We start from the raw sequence: 15,192 nt of genomic DNA on the forward strand, positions 1-15,192 counted from the left end.
GACGGAGAATCAGAAGGCGAAAGAGGATCGTCGAATGAAACAGATGAACCAGAATTGGTTTGTAAAAATGGTGCAACTTCAGTGGTGTGGAACTGGTTTGGCTTTCATCCGTCAGATACACACCAAAGCACATTTTTTGGTAGGGCATGCAAGCGGGCCGTCGTTATTACCGTGTTTTTCGGAAAATAAGTCGCTCTTAAAATCCTTTGATTGTCTGAAAAATGGACAGTGCTCCTTATAATCCTGTGCGCCTTATGTATTCTGGTTGTGCTCACAGACCTCAAACCAATTTTATGTAGTACACGGAGCTCGAAAATCTGTCAAAAAATGTTTTAGCACGACCTTGATAAGCTACAAAGCCACATTATACATGGTTATGCTCAGGATATGTCAGCCCATTTCCACTGGAAATGCCTTTTGGTTAAACTGTCAGCAAGGAAACAAAAAAAAACATCACACAATACTCAGATAGACAGACTTAGTTCTAAAAGATGATCTATTTTTATGGTATAACAATAACTGCTAATGAAAATGATAACTTCAGCCAAACTGCCTACATGTACATGAGCTTTTCTTAAAAGAGAACTACAAGCATGATGTTTTCCTTTAGTCTTAAAAGCCTCGATGATCCTTTAAAGCATGTTACTTCTGTAAAAATCCACACCAGCCTATTACCTTGATATTTAGTTTGACGTCTTTGAGGTTGCAAATGCACTGGGGGGAAAAACACAGTGAAGACTGCAGCTGCTTCCCAGCATCGATGGCAGCATTTTGTGTTTTTGTGACTAAGTGCTGTTGCAGTGCTTTGGGACCCGTTAGTTCAAAGTTCACTTCCAGGATGAATCTTGACAGATTGGACACCAGAAAAGTAAAAGTGGATTGCTCTGAAATCCCCACCTGTACAGAAAGACACACAGGAAGCTCTAAGTTGTCATGTAAAGGAAGGTGACTGTACATATATACATATGAATATTTTTGTCTGTATCATCTCACCTCCCCAAAGTCCAGAGTTTCTTGGTGGTTGGGGGCAATCATTTTGAGGCCCCCCTCTGGCTTCTCAACTTGTACAGAAGTGCTCAGGGTGAAACAATCAGCCTTAATGATCAGTGTGAGTGGCTCTGACTTCTTCTTCACCCTCAGAACCACTTTGAAACTCACATAACCTTCACAGGAAGGTGTGAACGACACCAATAATGGCAACCTGCACAAAACAGTTTACAATTATCTGATGCAGTTTTCTCTTGGACTTTCTATAACATGCCATTGGGGAGCATATTTCATCGCTATCTCATTAAGATTATAATGTCATTAACCTGTTTTTGGGTGCCACTGTGCCAGTCATGGGCTCCAATATGAGCCTCGATTGCTGGTCTTCACAGAAAAGAGATGAAGGAACCACAGAGAAATGGAAGGGCTCTTCCTCTTCACTCACAAAATTAACTGCCTGTTCCACTTTTTGTCCTTTAAGAGTACATGGAAAAATTCAAAGTAATCTGTATCAGAATGTGATAGATTAATTTATTCTTAGAAACACCTATTGTGGCAACACATCTGCCATTAACACCAAGATATCATTAGAGACAGTATATTTACTAATCTTAAGGCATAAACTGAAAGAGGAGCTGTGTTGGAAGTGGGTTGCAAAGCAGCTTGCAGATGCACATCAACCGTAGGCAGGCTAAAGAAACTTAGGTAGCATGCCCTGTGTGAGAGCTGCCAACTGGATTTGTGGAAGGGCATTGGTAGAGCCATCAGCTGATGCAGGCAGGGACTGAGTTGGCAGAGCAGGACATCATCACACTTGCTGTAAATCTAAGCTCAATTGAATGACATGTATTCTTTGTTGCATTTCATTAGCCAAGCCAGTTAAAGACAAAAAATCATCTAATTTTACCATCAAAAGAAGCAAATACGCACAAAGTATGAGTATAAGGGATTATTTGAACGTTTGCTTTTGTATATATTAAAACTGAATTACCAAGAAGCAGTTCCCCAAAGTCAAAGTGAGGTCTGTCGAGATAGGTGATTGGTTCTCTAGCAGTGCCCACACATAGGAAGGGAACAGATAGCGAGAGAGTGTCAACAATGAAGGTCCAGAAGGACTCCACTGCATCCAGCTGCTCGGCAACATACTCAAAACACACCTACAAACAAAGCAGACAAAGCAGGTTCAGGGGTGGCCAAGACTCATTCATGAAAACATACAAGTTACTGGAGCTCAAATTGCCAAAAACGTTAATGGTGGTTCTGATAGAAAGGTATCAGAATACCCAGTGCATCACAGTTATTTGGTATTTTCATGGCAAAAGAGAGGTGGTGGTGGTGGTGGGGGGGGGGGGGCTAGATATCAGGCAGGTGGTCATAATGCTATATACTGTTAGTTCAAGAAAAACACATGGAGTGAGTGAGATGAATAAAGACAGATAAAGGTAAAAGAAGAGAACCCAAGACTGACTAATGGAGAAAATGAGATCAAGATGGGAATGAGGTAGTACACTCTGTGAGATACTTTACGACGAAAAGACCATCACTGTTATGTGGGGTGCACTCTGTCTATTCTTACTTCTGCTTTGTTCCCAGGGGGAATGACACCAGATGGAACGAGACAGTGGAAATGGCTCCTACTTTTGTCCTCACACCTCCATTTGAATGAGTAGGGCTTACTGGTTGGGTTCACCACACTAAAAGACCTAAAGAGTCAACCGAGAGCATGAAACATCCCGGGTTACACTGACAGAGATAGAAGTTCTAACCTTACTTGCTATTACCTTGTTGATGGTACAGACAAACCAATGGCATGAATCTCCAAAATTCTGGTGTTTGGGTCCAGAGGGCCACTGAATTCAGAGTTACGACGGTTCCCACTGATGTAGTCTGAATCTTCCAGGTCAAAGTGGAATTGGGGCAAAAGGCTGCGGCCACACACTGAGATACACGGGACCTGTTCCCCATCCTGCAAGTTCTGAATACTGGAAGAAAAGTGCATACTCACAAAAAGGAAAGAAAAGCATCCAAACCATTGACGCCATTTTCAAAAAACTTGAAGAAAATACCTAGTTAAACGTTTACCTGCATGGAAATGTTACACTTCCCTTACCTGCAAAACAGCTTTCCCTGAAAAGTGGACACCTGCAGGGGTAAAAAGCGAACAGTGAAGTTCTGCCTGGCACCCGGCTTCATGGTCCCTACGCTGGGTTCAATGCTGAAAGGAGGAAGCTCAGGGTTCAACATTAGAAGTGACAACAAGTTCACCAGAGGACGGGCTTCAGTCAGCGATCCTGCTGATCTGCTGCCAGGTCGAGAAGTCGAGGTCCCCTCTGTTAAACACCACATGTAGACATTTACACAGAGTCAAGTCCAGGTTTTAAAGTATTCACGTGTAGGTACAGAAAGAAATAGCACTTATTTTCAGGATCAAATCCAACAATGACAAGTTGACCCAATAATATTGATGATATAATATTTCTGTCGTACCTTCTTGGTCACAGCTGACAATATTGCTGCTTGGATCCATGAGAACTTCCCAGGAGAATTCCACCTTCAAACTTCCCTCATTCACAACCTGCAGTCTACGTGCGTGTGTGCAGACAACAAAAAAAGTAACACTCAGAAATACTCAGAAAGAAAGACATATTTTTGAATTTACATTTATGGTGCCCACTGTTGAGCAATGTAATGTTAGATATACATCACATATAAGCCTTTAGTGGCTATCTTTTTGATCTTTAGTATTTTCATTTCTATCTGATGAATAAGAAACCCCAAATAATGTTTCACAAGAATACCATGTTATATATTATTAGGTTTGATGACTTGGAATATGTTGTACACAAAACCTGACTTACTGCTGCAGCCTGGTTTGGAAAAGCATGGTGTTCTCAAAGAGGATGATGTCTGTGCTGCAGCTTAACTTCACATAGTCGCAGACAGCACTGATGCGTAATTCAAGCTCCACCTGAGAGCCGTCGACCACAGAGCAGCAAGGCTCAGGATCTGTTCTTATCACCTGGATAAAAGAATGTGATTTATTAACTTGTCTCCTTATACAGCATTTGACACCACTTGTCTCTCTAACACAATAAGCTAGGGCCCACATGTACCTTGTCCTTTACAGCCTGTTTGGATGCATCTGAAGCTTTCTCTGAAGAACTCAGCCAGTGTACCATCTTGTGTCGGTCATCCCAGTCAGCTACCTCCTCTACAGGCTGCTGGAACTCCACCTGGCAAACTTTACATCTCATTTGCAGCTGAGACAGAGTCACTGCCTTGCTGGAGCTAAATGTGACAATCACTTCCTTAGAGCAACCAGCATGAAGGTGTCCCACCTGTAACAACAAGCAGCTAAATGTTTTCCTGAGCTGGCAGTAAAACAAGCAAGAGAAAATGTAAAATTACTACAATCAGTGTCTTAGGAAAGGAACTGCGTGTGTTCAGAAATAATGTCTATAGCTGTATTTACTATTTGTTGATGCTGGTTTGATTCAAGATTTTTTTTTATTGTCATTGTCAGCACTACCTCAAATATTCAACGCAGAACGAAATTATGTTGCACAAGCTCACATAAAAACAAAAAAAACATCAATACAAAGTTTAAAAAAGAGCAAGTATAATAAATAAATGAATATAAAGTCATTGGTACATATTTAAAACCACAAATTATTTAATTATTGCACAAGAGAAATGCTGATTGCACTGAGGCATTATTTTGTTTCAAAAATAATGCCAAACTAACCAGCGACTTTTGACAATGCACATTTTATCACTGCTATGAAAAAGTATTTTTTGGCTCCACCATTTAACAGTTTTGACAGCCTCTGCCACTTTGTTGATATTTTACCTGTGGTGAAAAGCTGACATGAGGTCCACTAGGGGGCCACTCAAACCTCAGCACCTGGCTGCTGCTGTGGTTGGTCATAGTAAAACTTTCTTTGTATGGAACGTTTACATGGCAGTCACCAAAATCCAGCACCTCATAATTACCTATAAATGAGAAATTAGGTCTTTAATAAAAGACTCAAGCTTCTGTTGAACTAAATCACAAGATTAGGAGGTTTTGTAAAAAAATCTTATGCCATACCTTCTTTTTCATCTTCATGATCTATATCCTGCAACGACCTGCTGATGTGATCTAGAGAGACGATTGGCTGGTAAGCCTCTCCTGTTACTTCTATTGTAGTGTTGCTCTGCTGGTTGTCCTTCACTTGCAGTGACATTTTTTCCTTGACATTCAAGGGTTTATCAGAGCAGAAGCCAACCTCAATCTCCACTGGTTCATTACTCTTCAGCTTTAGGTTTACTCTGTGCACCGATTTGTGCTCTGTGGAGAAGGAAAAATGTCAGAAACCATTGAGGAGTGGGAAGTGTGAATGGTTTAAAGCCTCACCCACTAGTTTTCAGTGCATTTGTTAAACTAAAACAAGATCACACTTGACCTCAAAGAAAAGACAGGGTAAAACCGAGTCATGTCGGTTAGGATCTATAAATCATAAATTGGGACATAAATTGAATGGGAAGTTCTTGCAATAAGGTCACGTTGATGCTCATGGACTATAAAGAACTGCCAGCTAATGCGATGAATCGTTACAACAATATGTAAGACAGTACCCAGCAATGTTAAGATGGCCACTTAGGAGAGAAAGTCACACTACAGCCTTAAGAACTCAGACTTAGATTAAAGAAATGTCAGCTGTATTTTCAGAGTGCCGTGGTAAAACGAGCATTAAAACATTACAGTTAAAATTACAGTGCACTTTTCTGTAGGTGTTGTTTCACAAATACAAGTTTTATTTACCTGAAGCACGCTGTGTGGAGTCCACTGAGGCGTTAATGTTGTCAGACGCAGCTTTTAGGGTGAACACACCATGCTCATCCAGCATGTCAATCTGGACCTATACACATTTTCAGAAAACACATTCATTATTCATGAAATCCTACCTAGACTGTTTGTTATGTTTCTGAATGCATTGTAAATAATAATATTTATATTTTGGTATAATTTGGTTTTACTGAATTTAAAATGGATAAACAGACAAATTTCCTTCTTCTCACCTCAGCTGGAACATTTCCATTATTTAACAGCACCAGGGGTCGGATATGTCTGCGCCCTACTGGTACCCGTCTGAAGTGCAGCACTGGGCTTCCTTTACTGCTCCTCAGACCTGGACGTACCACACAAACACTGGGCAGAGTGCCTTGTCCCAAAAGGTCAAACTCCAGCACGCTGGTCTTAATTGTGGGTGTCACTCTTAATCCAGCAGAGAGAAGAGAGCAGGGTGGGAGAAGTCAGCAGCAGAAAACAACCGGTGCTGTTATTGTTATTATATACAGTAGTAACAGGGATTAAAAAAGGGATAGAAAAACTAAAGACAACACCGCAGTGGCATACACAGTCATTTGCTTCTTTACCTTCCACTTCCCTCCACCTTGGCCTCAAACACAACACTGTAATGCTGCATTGCCTGAGGTGTGAAGGTGACAACAGCAAACGCGTGCGAGAGGCTGGGAATGCTCAGTGTTGTCACAGGCAAGTCAAAGACCTCAATGTGTCGGGATGACTGTAAAACATACATATTTTAGACTCAAACTTCTACCTACATTATGATAGACAGAAACAGTCCGATATACATTTATCCTTGTGACTTTAAACACTTCACCTTAGGCCCAGCACTTCTGATGGCCAAGCTGAGCATGCAGGGGACCTTGCTGCTGTTGGTGAGTTTGAAGCGAGCTCGGCTGGTTTGACCCACCAGGATTTTGTTGAAGATAAACTTATTTTCATCCAGCACAAAAATCCCTTTAGCATTGCAAAACTGCTCTGAAGAAAGCTGGCTACTGCTGCAGCACAGATGGTGTTCCTCAAAGATGGAGGCCATATCCAATACTATGCCTAGAAACCAAAAAAAAAGAGCTAGATATAATATGATTTAAGTCAAAGAACGGCTAGCAGTAAGTTTAGAACAGAATTTGATCTTTGATCAAAAATCTTTTTAACATGCCTTTGGTAATTTCAGGACTGTAGAGCTGAGCCTGACCAGCTTTACTGATCAAAAAAGAATCATGCAGCTCTCACCTGGCTTGCAGACTTCAGCCAGCAGTGTGTAGGGTATGCCATCAGGATGGTCTGAGGGGTCACGCCCAATGATGTCAATGTGCAGACCCTGGCTCCACCTGCCCAGCTGTTCAGCTGCACAGTCCACTGTCACCAGCTGCTGAGACCCTGGCTGTAGGCTCCCAATGCAGGGAGACACTGAGAACATACCCACGCTGAGGCGATTCTGGAAGAATTCAGGAAAATCAGAAGAAGCAAGGAGAGGTGATGAGAATACTGAAAGGAGTACTTACAAAAAGAAATCAAATTTAATGTCAAAGAGCAGAATTTAGTTTATTTTGCTTTACAAACTATTAAGCATAAAAATCAAAGACACTAAATTATACACAATTTTATTTCATGACCATCATCACCGTTTTTTGTATTGCTTCCCTGTTAAAATTAAGGGGTTTTATCGTGTTTCTTATTAATTCACTTTATAGACCTTTTCAGTGTCTATTTTGTCTGTTTTACTTTTGTAAATCCATAACAACTCAAAGGAACTGAAAGAAAAAATGTCAGGACTGTTTTGTGATTATTCATGTGTTAATTATTAGCTTGACTAATCTCAAAATAAACAGAAAATGTAACTCTAAGAAAATTAATGAAGAGTCCAATGACTGTAAAACCACAAACAGGACCATCTATCAGGCACTGTCACTGGTGTGAAATTCACCAGTGTTCTCTCACCTGAAGAAAACTCTGAAAGGATTCTGGTGGTATTTTGGCAGCATTGGGCCTCCCTGAAAGGGTCTCTCTTGATATAGTCTTACCTGGACCCCTGAGACCAGAATGTAAAGAGAAAAAAAATACACAATTTATTAACAATAAATGTTACAAAATTTTGTTTTGTGAACACTAAAACTAAAAATGGTGGAGCAAATAAAATATCTTTAAAATAACATGTGCTGGATATGTTGTTTTTGTGTGTTCTGTTGGCCTACCCTGTCCTCACGGGATCTGTGATCATGCGGCAGATGGTGAAAGAGGCCTCAAAGACCCCATTGTTTTCTATGGTGAAGCTTTGGCTTTTCTTGTTGCCATAGATCAGAGGACCAAAGTTCAAGTCGGATGAAGGTGTGATCTTGTACCTGAAGAGAGACGAACATAAAACACCAAAAACAAAAAAACAACTACTAAGCTGCTTCATATGAGCAAAATAAGAGGCTGGAAATGAGATGAAAGAAACACAGTTTTTCAAATTCTATACTATAATACGATAATACAATAATGTTTCTGCACTATTAATAAATAATATATTAATAGTGCAGAATTAGTGAGAGCATGAATCGGCCTTCACCTGGTGAAAACAGATCGGGCTGAAACCCTGATCGCCACGATAGCTACAGTTTCTCCTCCTGTCCCAATGCTCGGTTCAATCACCTGCAAAAGATTAGCTCACTCAGTGTCAGCTATCAATTATTTAAATCTTTTAAATAAAGTTTTTACTTTTTATGGATCGAACCTGGCAAGGCAGGATAGGTTGGTCTTTAATGAACACTTCCACATCAGGTTTGAAGAGGATGTTCACTGTTGCGGGCTTGTTGGGCATCAGACTACCACACTGAGGAGACACTTTGAAAATGGAGTTTAGGTCTGGCTGCGCTGGGTCTGTCTGCTCAACATTAAACCTTGTGATAAGAGAACAATAAAATTAAATGACCGTTCCATGAAAACCTTTATATGAATAAAATATTGCAAAAACTATCAGTTTAAACTCACTTGTAAGATACTTCATATTTTCCTTGGTTTTTCAATCTGAGTGACAGTCTGACATCCTCAAAGACTCTGATGGTTCCAAAATTAAGACAGCCATCTGACATAGAAACATGAGCATGTAGTACATTATTGGTGGTTATTATATCCTGCCACCCACTCAGTCAGTCATTTTGCAGTGCTATCTGTTAATGGTCCTTAGCTGCGTTAGATGCCAGTTCTCTGTGACAAAAATATTTCCTCATGATAAAAAGGCAGCTCTACTTAATTTTCATTATTTAAGGAAATATAAATGTATATAACAATGTCTGTATGATGGATTTTCAGTTACTGTAACATCCTTGTTACATTTTTTCAACTTAAATATCATTTTTATGTGACTCCTTCTTTTGCATAAAATGTGGAGAATGGAAGTGCAGGTTCAAAATGGTCAAAATCGGATTGTTTACTGCATTTAAATCAATAAAAGGCCCACATTCACTTTCACATTTAAACGAAAAGCTGTTTCATTTGTACCTGGACTGATTTCCAGGTCCACGTCATAGGCTTCGGCAGTAACCTGAATATTTTCAGTGTATACAACACCTAGGATTTTCTCCACATCGGCTACCTGGAAAAAAACCCACATGATGTACTTCTGTGTGTATAACATGTCTATAATATATTCATTTATTTCATGTTATTTATTAACTACAGCATGAGTACTGCTCTGGTTGTACTCTACCTCCAGACGCAAGATTCTCTTAATATTGAGTGGCCTTCGGGCTCTGAAGCGCAAGCTCAAAGGGAAAGAAGAGTTAGGTGAGATGATGCCCTGATCTTGTGGCACAGTGAACTCATCACCCAACTCTTCCACACCCTGCAATCTCCAGGACACTGGCAGAGCTGTCTTATTATACATCATAATGCTGCGGCTGTCCCTCCTGGGCAGGATAAAAAAGGTTGGGTGAAGAGAGAGAAATCCCAAATTATCCACTGTGGCATATTTTATCATTGAAGCTCCTTTCTTTTGAGAAAATTCTTCATGGTTTTTTTTTTTTCAAATTCACTTTTGAATCTGTAAACTGAGCAATAGTTATCCGTGTTCCCTGAATTATTGCGGTATATGTTGGTACCTGTGCAGCAAAATCCTGTCAAAGTGCAAATGCTTGCTTTCCAACTCCAACTCTGGCCGAACGCCCCAGCACGAAAGCTCAATGACCACAAGCTCAGGATTGTCTTTGATCTGGCAAATCAAGCCGTCCTTCATTTGTCCTACTTTTGTTGGGTACGACCAAAGCGTCAACTCCTTGTAGGGTGGAAAAGTATTTAAATGTAAGTAGAGAAAGTAGAGTAAAATTATCAGACAGCATTAGTGCTATTCTACCTGTTTCTGGTTCGGTTTGAGGGTCATGGCTGGGGGGTCCAACAGATATGTGGTGGCCTGCGTATCATGCTTGAAACTGAATTGGACCTCAGCCTCCAGACATGAGTTATTGTGAATCACCAGCTTCTCTGAGTTCTCGGGGTACCTGTTTTCCTTGTATCTAGAAAACACACACGTGAATCTGTAAATACAAAGAAAGCCACAACCACATGAAACCATTTATAGCCATCGTTCTGCCTCTCACCTGTCTCTGGTCTTGCCACAGAGCAAAGGTCCAAACTCAAAGTATCCAGGTTTAATTACATAGGTCTTCAGAAGCCCCTCTTTAGTTTGAGTGACTTTCTTACTGTGGGGAAACACAGTCCTGTGGAAATCACACACAAAAAGTCAGACTATTAAAAAGCTTCAAACTTAATTCATCTGTGAAAAATAGATCTAGATTTTTACAAAGTGAGGCAGAACACAACACGCCAACTACAACCTCCCCGTTTGCAGTTATTTCACTACATTAGTTCATCACACTACGCAGACTGACATGTAATCACTGCTGATGGAAGGATAAGTAGAAACTCCTCTGCAGATGAGCTGGTTGAGTCTCCGGGTCCCGACTATCTCAAAGTTGAAGGTATGTTTAAAAGTTCCTGGTGACTCTGAGTAGAACCAGATCTTGAGTACCACCTCACCGCCAGCTGGCACAACCCAGCGAAATGCTGTCAGACTAAATGCATACAAGCACACATTCAGACAAGCAGCACCAACAACAAATTAAAAAACACTAATGAACATTAGTGATTCTGCAGTACGTCTTACATATGGCTGCGTTTTTGTTCCAAGCTTGCTTGATGTTCTTCCTGGTCAGTGTCCTCGGGGTGGAAGGAGGCATGCGAACGTGACCCGAGACGCTCTGGTCCCTGTGCTTTTGTTTTGGCGGAAGTCTGTTTCTTGCTCCTGTGAATCTCTCGGCCCGTTTTATCCTTGTCCTTCGCCACTGTGCTGTCCTTAATGGTGGCCTTGCCATGACCTTTAGAGCCTGTTGCCTCTTCCTTTACAAAAACAGCAGACAAACAGTGTTCTGACTTAAAAACCTAAAATTTCATGCTTTTAACACCAAAATAAGCTTGTGTGGGTTAAATGGACATGAGGTCCATGTTGCTTGTGTTTCAGATTTTGCCTCAAATTAAGAATGATTTTTTTTGTTTAGACATTACCGATAACTTTAAAACGGATGCTTGCAGCTCGTCCTCTTTCTTGTCCTTGTCCTTTTCATCCAGCCCTGAAGGAACCAGGAAGGTGAAACAGGTCTGTTCTAGTTTAGCTTGCTCTCGTTTTTTGGGAAAAGGAACGACAGAGAAGGTGACAGAAGGAGGGATTGGAGGGCCACTAGGACCTATCCCTAAATCATCCAACACCTAATGAGACCAAAGCAGAAAAGAAAATAGATTAGGAATTCATCTTAAACTTATGAAAGAATAATTTCATTTTCAACAGAAACATAATTAATAATTTTATAAAAATGAAAGATCTGTGAAATGATGCTATACCTCATCTAGGGCAGGCAAAGAGCTGCTTATGATGCTCATGTAGTCTTTTTCTGTTACATTTAACACAATATATGGAATGTCCAGAGGAGATGCCTTGTCGTCTGCCTTCTCTGCTTCTGACAGTCCTGCTATTTGACTGTGCAAAGGTGATATGAGCTTGTTACTGACTCTCCTGCTCTTCTTATCAGCAGAGGACTGTGTAGATGGAAAAAATATTTTGGATTCAAACAAGGATAAAGAATTATAGCACACCTTTCCAATTTTCCAAGCAGTCTTACATTTAAGTTAAAAAAAAAAAAGGAGGGATTGGAGGGCCACCTGGTGGAGGACCACCAGGTGTGTTGGCCAGCTAACACACCTGCTTCTCTGTTGTAACTTCAGCTGACCCTAAAGCATCTTCAGTGGGGAGTGGGACCAACAACAATCCCCGGCGCCGGTCCCAGTGCTGCAGGATATGCTCCACCAGGGCTTGGCTCTCCTCGTATTGACAGAACTTAGACTGCAGGTTCTCCACCCGGGACTGAATGGGGGTATGGTGAGCAATGGAGAATGAAGGAATGGTGGCACTTGAATGGTTAGTAGGCAATGATGTGAGTCTGTTAACCTCTAATGTAGAACATAATGTGCACCAGAACAGGTTAGGTTTACAGCATAAGTTACCAAGGTGAGTACGAAGCATCTGAATGAGAAGTATGGAAACCCAGGATTGGACCCAAAGTTACTTGGACTAAATCCTGCTTTGTAATACAGGCCTCAGATTTTATGTTATTGACTTAACAAAGAGCCCTTAAATGGCATATTTGTACAAACCTTCCCAGCAGGTAAGCCCTGTCTTCTTGCTCTGTCTTTTTGATTCCTCTCCCCTGCTTGTTTTCCATCTTTCAACTCTTTTTCTTCTCCTGCACTCTTCACATTTACAGTTTCTGTATTCTGGCAACAACACATGATTCATGTTGGATATAAAAGCAAAATTAAATACTTTAATGTAATTAGATCCTGTGCAGAATGCAAGACACTGGATTGCAGAGTAAATCATTAATTCTTCATTGAGTGGTTTTAAAAACTAAAGTAAGAGAAGCTGAAGATTTCACAGCACACATAGTAACAGATAGGCCTACAAGAAGTACTTTTGTTTCTTGAATCCCTTTTTTCTCAAATTAAAATCAAGTAAGTATTCAAAACATACTTGAAAAAAATCAGACATGTTGTTAAAATAGTAAGATTTATTATTTATTATTCCATCATTCCTCATATCTGATTTGTTGTATAACATTACACAATCTTATGAAATAATGTATCCCAAACATGCAGTATAAAAACTCCAGTAAGTTACAAAGTAGGTAATTAGTCTGCTATACATATCTACCATTTTAAATAATGCACTGGGGTTGAGTGTGTTGACATCGTTGCTAAGCTTAATTTACCTTGTCTATCTCCAGTGTGTCTGTGGGTTGAGGAGAACCTGTGGTTCCTTCTGTCTGCTTCTGTGGATCATCGGCCTCTTTGCTATGATGCTCTGTAGGAATAATGACCAGACGTCACTCAGTAACTGATTATGCTGCACTCTATAAACCGTTTCATTTTTTGCTCTATATTACATTTTATAAAATATTACATGTTTTTTTTACACTTGTCTGCACCTTCATTTAGATGACATTGCTCTCTTGTGTCCCCTAATTGCTCTTTGGAGTCGTTAACAGAAGACGCCCTTAGCACATTCAATGTTGACTACAGAGGAAAGGGGAGAAATTAATTCAGTGCTCTAATTTTTCTCTGTATTTGCTGGTCTTCAGACTGGATACAGACCTGCTTTACCCCCAGCAAGCTCTTCTTCCTTGATGGTTCTTTAATGTCCTTCTTTCCACCCACCTCTTTTAACCTTTGGTTCTCTTCCTGTTGCCTCTTTTCTTCCAGCTCTTTCGCCATCTGCTCCCTTACACACAAGTGAATTGTTTTTAGTTACCTTCATTTGAACTTGAATATATTCCTGGTATTTGAGTGAAACTGTGCATGCTCAGCATAAATAAAACTGTGCACAATATTCCTGGATGTAGAAGGAAGCAAGACGTAGTTTCAAGTCTCTATATTTATGATCACTATGAGGGCTTTTATTACATGGTAGATATAGTAAATCTAAGTCTATAACTGGTTTAAGAAGAAAATGAATGACATCAAATACCTCAAAATGTGGTTATAGTGGCTTATGCCATATTCTAAACCATTATTGATATAAATGTTAAAGCACATATTATGTATTGATTATTTATTACTGACATACTGACATGAAAGAGATTAAACAGTTGCTGCAGATTTGTCAGCTGCATATCTGATTCGGCTTTCACTCCAAAGCTGCTATATTGGATAGAGACTGTGTGACTAGGAAAGTTATTTGAGTAAAATAAAATGAATTTCATGGAGACCATCAAGAAACCAGTTTGAGACGCTCTATGATCTGTGACATGGTGTGTTATCCTGCTGGAAACAGCCCTCAGCAGATGTGGTCACTGTGGTCATAAAGGGATGGACATGGACAGCTACAGCAATCAGAAAGGCTTGTGTGTGCGTGGTGTTTAAACAATGCTCAGCTGGTACTTAGGGAACAAGAGAAAATACCCCTGATACCATTACACCACCGTCAGCCTGAACTCTTGATACAAGGCAGGACGGACCCGATTTTTCTACATACCTTGGGTTGTAATAAGTGGTTATCTGAATTATTGTTGTCTTCCTATCAGCTTGAAGCAGTTTGGACATTCTCCTCTGACCTCTGGCATCAACAAGGCATTTTCACCCAGAGAACTGAGCCTCACTAGGCATGTTGATCATACCATTGATGACTGTGTCCATTTCATCAAGCTAAAACATCAGTTTTGACTTTGTGCAGTTTGGTAAAACTAGAAATTAAAACCTCAATGAAAAAAATAAATATTGTCAATACCTGAACTTCTGCTGTCGGAATTCCTCTCTGTGTTTTTTGTTGATGCGCTCCTTCACCTCCTGTGGCAGAGCATTATACTCCTCCTCATCCATGTCCTGCAGCCATTGTTCCTCCCTGGCAGCTTTCTCCTTCTGCAGAGCCTCTGAAACACACACACACACAGTTTTGGTCATTTATCTAATTCAATACATAAACATGACAACTATAAGTTCTGTTCACAGGTATAAGAATTTCTGTCTGTAAATGTTTTACCTTCAGCTTCGCTTTGAGCTTTTTCCCGTGCCTTCAGGGCTGTATATGAGTCAGATAAGTTGACCAAATAGATGTGTTTGCGGTTACTTAAGGCCTTGAGAACAACCTGCAGAGTGCTCGCTGGAACCCGAGTGTACGCTGAGTCCAGGCCATCAATCACTATTCCACGATAACAATCGCTTAACTGTAATCACAACGTAAGCACCAACATTAGAGAGAATTACAAAATAACTAGAGAAACATGAGAGAAAACATTCCTTATTTGTGCCAATTTATTGCACAGCACTGGCTA

The 15,192-nt window shown here is 40.4% G+C and overlaps 1 protein-coding gene across 2 annotated transcripts in view; it reads right to left on the reverse strand.

Annotated features, from left to right (window-relative positions):
* The window catches only part of LOC113007533 (hydrocephalus-inducing protein-like), a 55,120-nt gene that overhangs the window by 11,685 nt on the left and 28,243 nt on the right, over positions 1 to 15,192 (reverse strand). The window contains exons 43-80 of one of the 2 annotated variants that reach the window (XM_026144201.1): positions 14,901 to 15,084; positions 14,649 to 14,790; positions 13,517 to 13,643; positions 13,351 to 13,438; positions 13,135 to 13,226; positions 12,521 to 12,640; positions 12,069 to 12,230; positions 11,711 to 11,905; positions 11,378 to 11,578; positions 10,980 to 11,212; positions 10,705 to 10,887; positions 10,414 to 10,533; positions 10,170 to 10,329; positions 9,919 to 10,091; positions 9,528 to 9,726; positions 9,320 to 9,413; positions 8,810 to 8,903; positions 8,553 to 8,718; positions 8,388 to 8,470; positions 8,032 to 8,178; positions 7,778 to 7,868; positions 7,070 to 7,274; positions 6,654 to 6,886; positions 6,406 to 6,554; positions 6,049 to 6,244; positions 5,792 to 5,888; positions 5,078 to 5,317; positions 4,838 to 4,980; positions 4,101 to 4,325; positions 3,846 to 4,006; positions 3,475 to 3,569; positions 3,098 to 3,317; positions 2,769 to 2,969; positions 2,564 to 2,690; positions 1,979 to 2,144; positions 1,314 to 1,461; positions 994 to 1,201; positions 676 to 897 (exon numbers count right to left, since the gene is read on the reverse strand). In XM_026144201.1, coding sequence (XP_025999986.1) covers positions 676 to 897; positions 994 to 1,201; positions 1,314 to 1,461; positions 1,979 to 2,144; positions 2,564 to 2,690; positions 2,769 to 2,969; positions 3,098 to 3,317; positions 3,475 to 3,569; positions 3,846 to 4,006; positions 4,101 to 4,325; positions 4,838 to 4,980; positions 5,078 to 5,317; positions 5,792 to 5,888; positions 6,049 to 6,244; positions 6,406 to 6,554; positions 6,654 to 6,886; positions 7,070 to 7,274; positions 7,778 to 7,868; positions 8,032 to 8,178; positions 8,388 to 8,470; positions 8,553 to 8,718; positions 8,810 to 8,903; positions 9,320 to 9,413; positions 9,528 to 9,726; positions 9,919 to 10,091; positions 10,170 to 10,329; positions 10,414 to 10,533; positions 10,705 to 10,887; positions 10,980 to 11,212; positions 11,378 to 11,578; positions 11,711 to 11,905; positions 12,069 to 12,230; positions 12,521 to 12,640; positions 13,135 to 13,226; positions 13,351 to 13,438; positions 13,517 to 13,643; positions 14,649 to 14,790; positions 14,901 to 15,084 — 6,090 coding nt within the window. Of the gene's footprint in view, positions 1 to 675; positions 898 to 993; positions 1,202 to 1,313; positions 1,462 to 1,978; positions 2,145 to 2,563; positions 2,691 to 2,768; positions 2,970 to 3,097; positions 3,318 to 3,474; positions 3,570 to 3,845; positions 4,007 to 4,100; positions 4,359 to 4,837; positions 4,981 to 5,077; positions 5,318 to 5,791; positions 5,889 to 6,048; positions 6,245 to 6,405; positions 6,555 to 6,653; positions 6,887 to 7,069; positions 7,275 to 7,777; positions 7,869 to 8,031; positions 8,179 to 8,387; positions 8,471 to 8,552; positions 8,719 to 8,809; positions 8,904 to 9,319; positions 9,414 to 9,527; positions 9,727 to 9,918; positions 10,092 to 10,169; positions 10,330 to 10,413; positions 10,534 to 10,704; positions 10,888 to 10,979; positions 11,213 to 11,377; positions 11,579 to 11,710; positions 11,906 to 12,068; positions 12,231 to 12,520; positions 12,641 to 13,134; positions 13,227 to 13,350; positions 13,439 to 13,516; positions 13,644 to 14,648; positions 14,791 to 14,900; positions 15,085 to 15,192 lie in introns of both variants that reach the window. The other variant, XM_026144200.1, reaches the window with a different exon arrangement.

Source organism: Astatotilapia calliptera, chromosome 16 (assembly GCF_900246225.1).
Source record: "Astatotilapia calliptera chromosome 16, fAstCal1.2, whole genome shotgun sequence".
NCBI lineage: Eukaryota > Metazoa > Chordata > Actinopteri > Cichliformes > Cichlidae > Astatotilapia > Astatotilapia calliptera.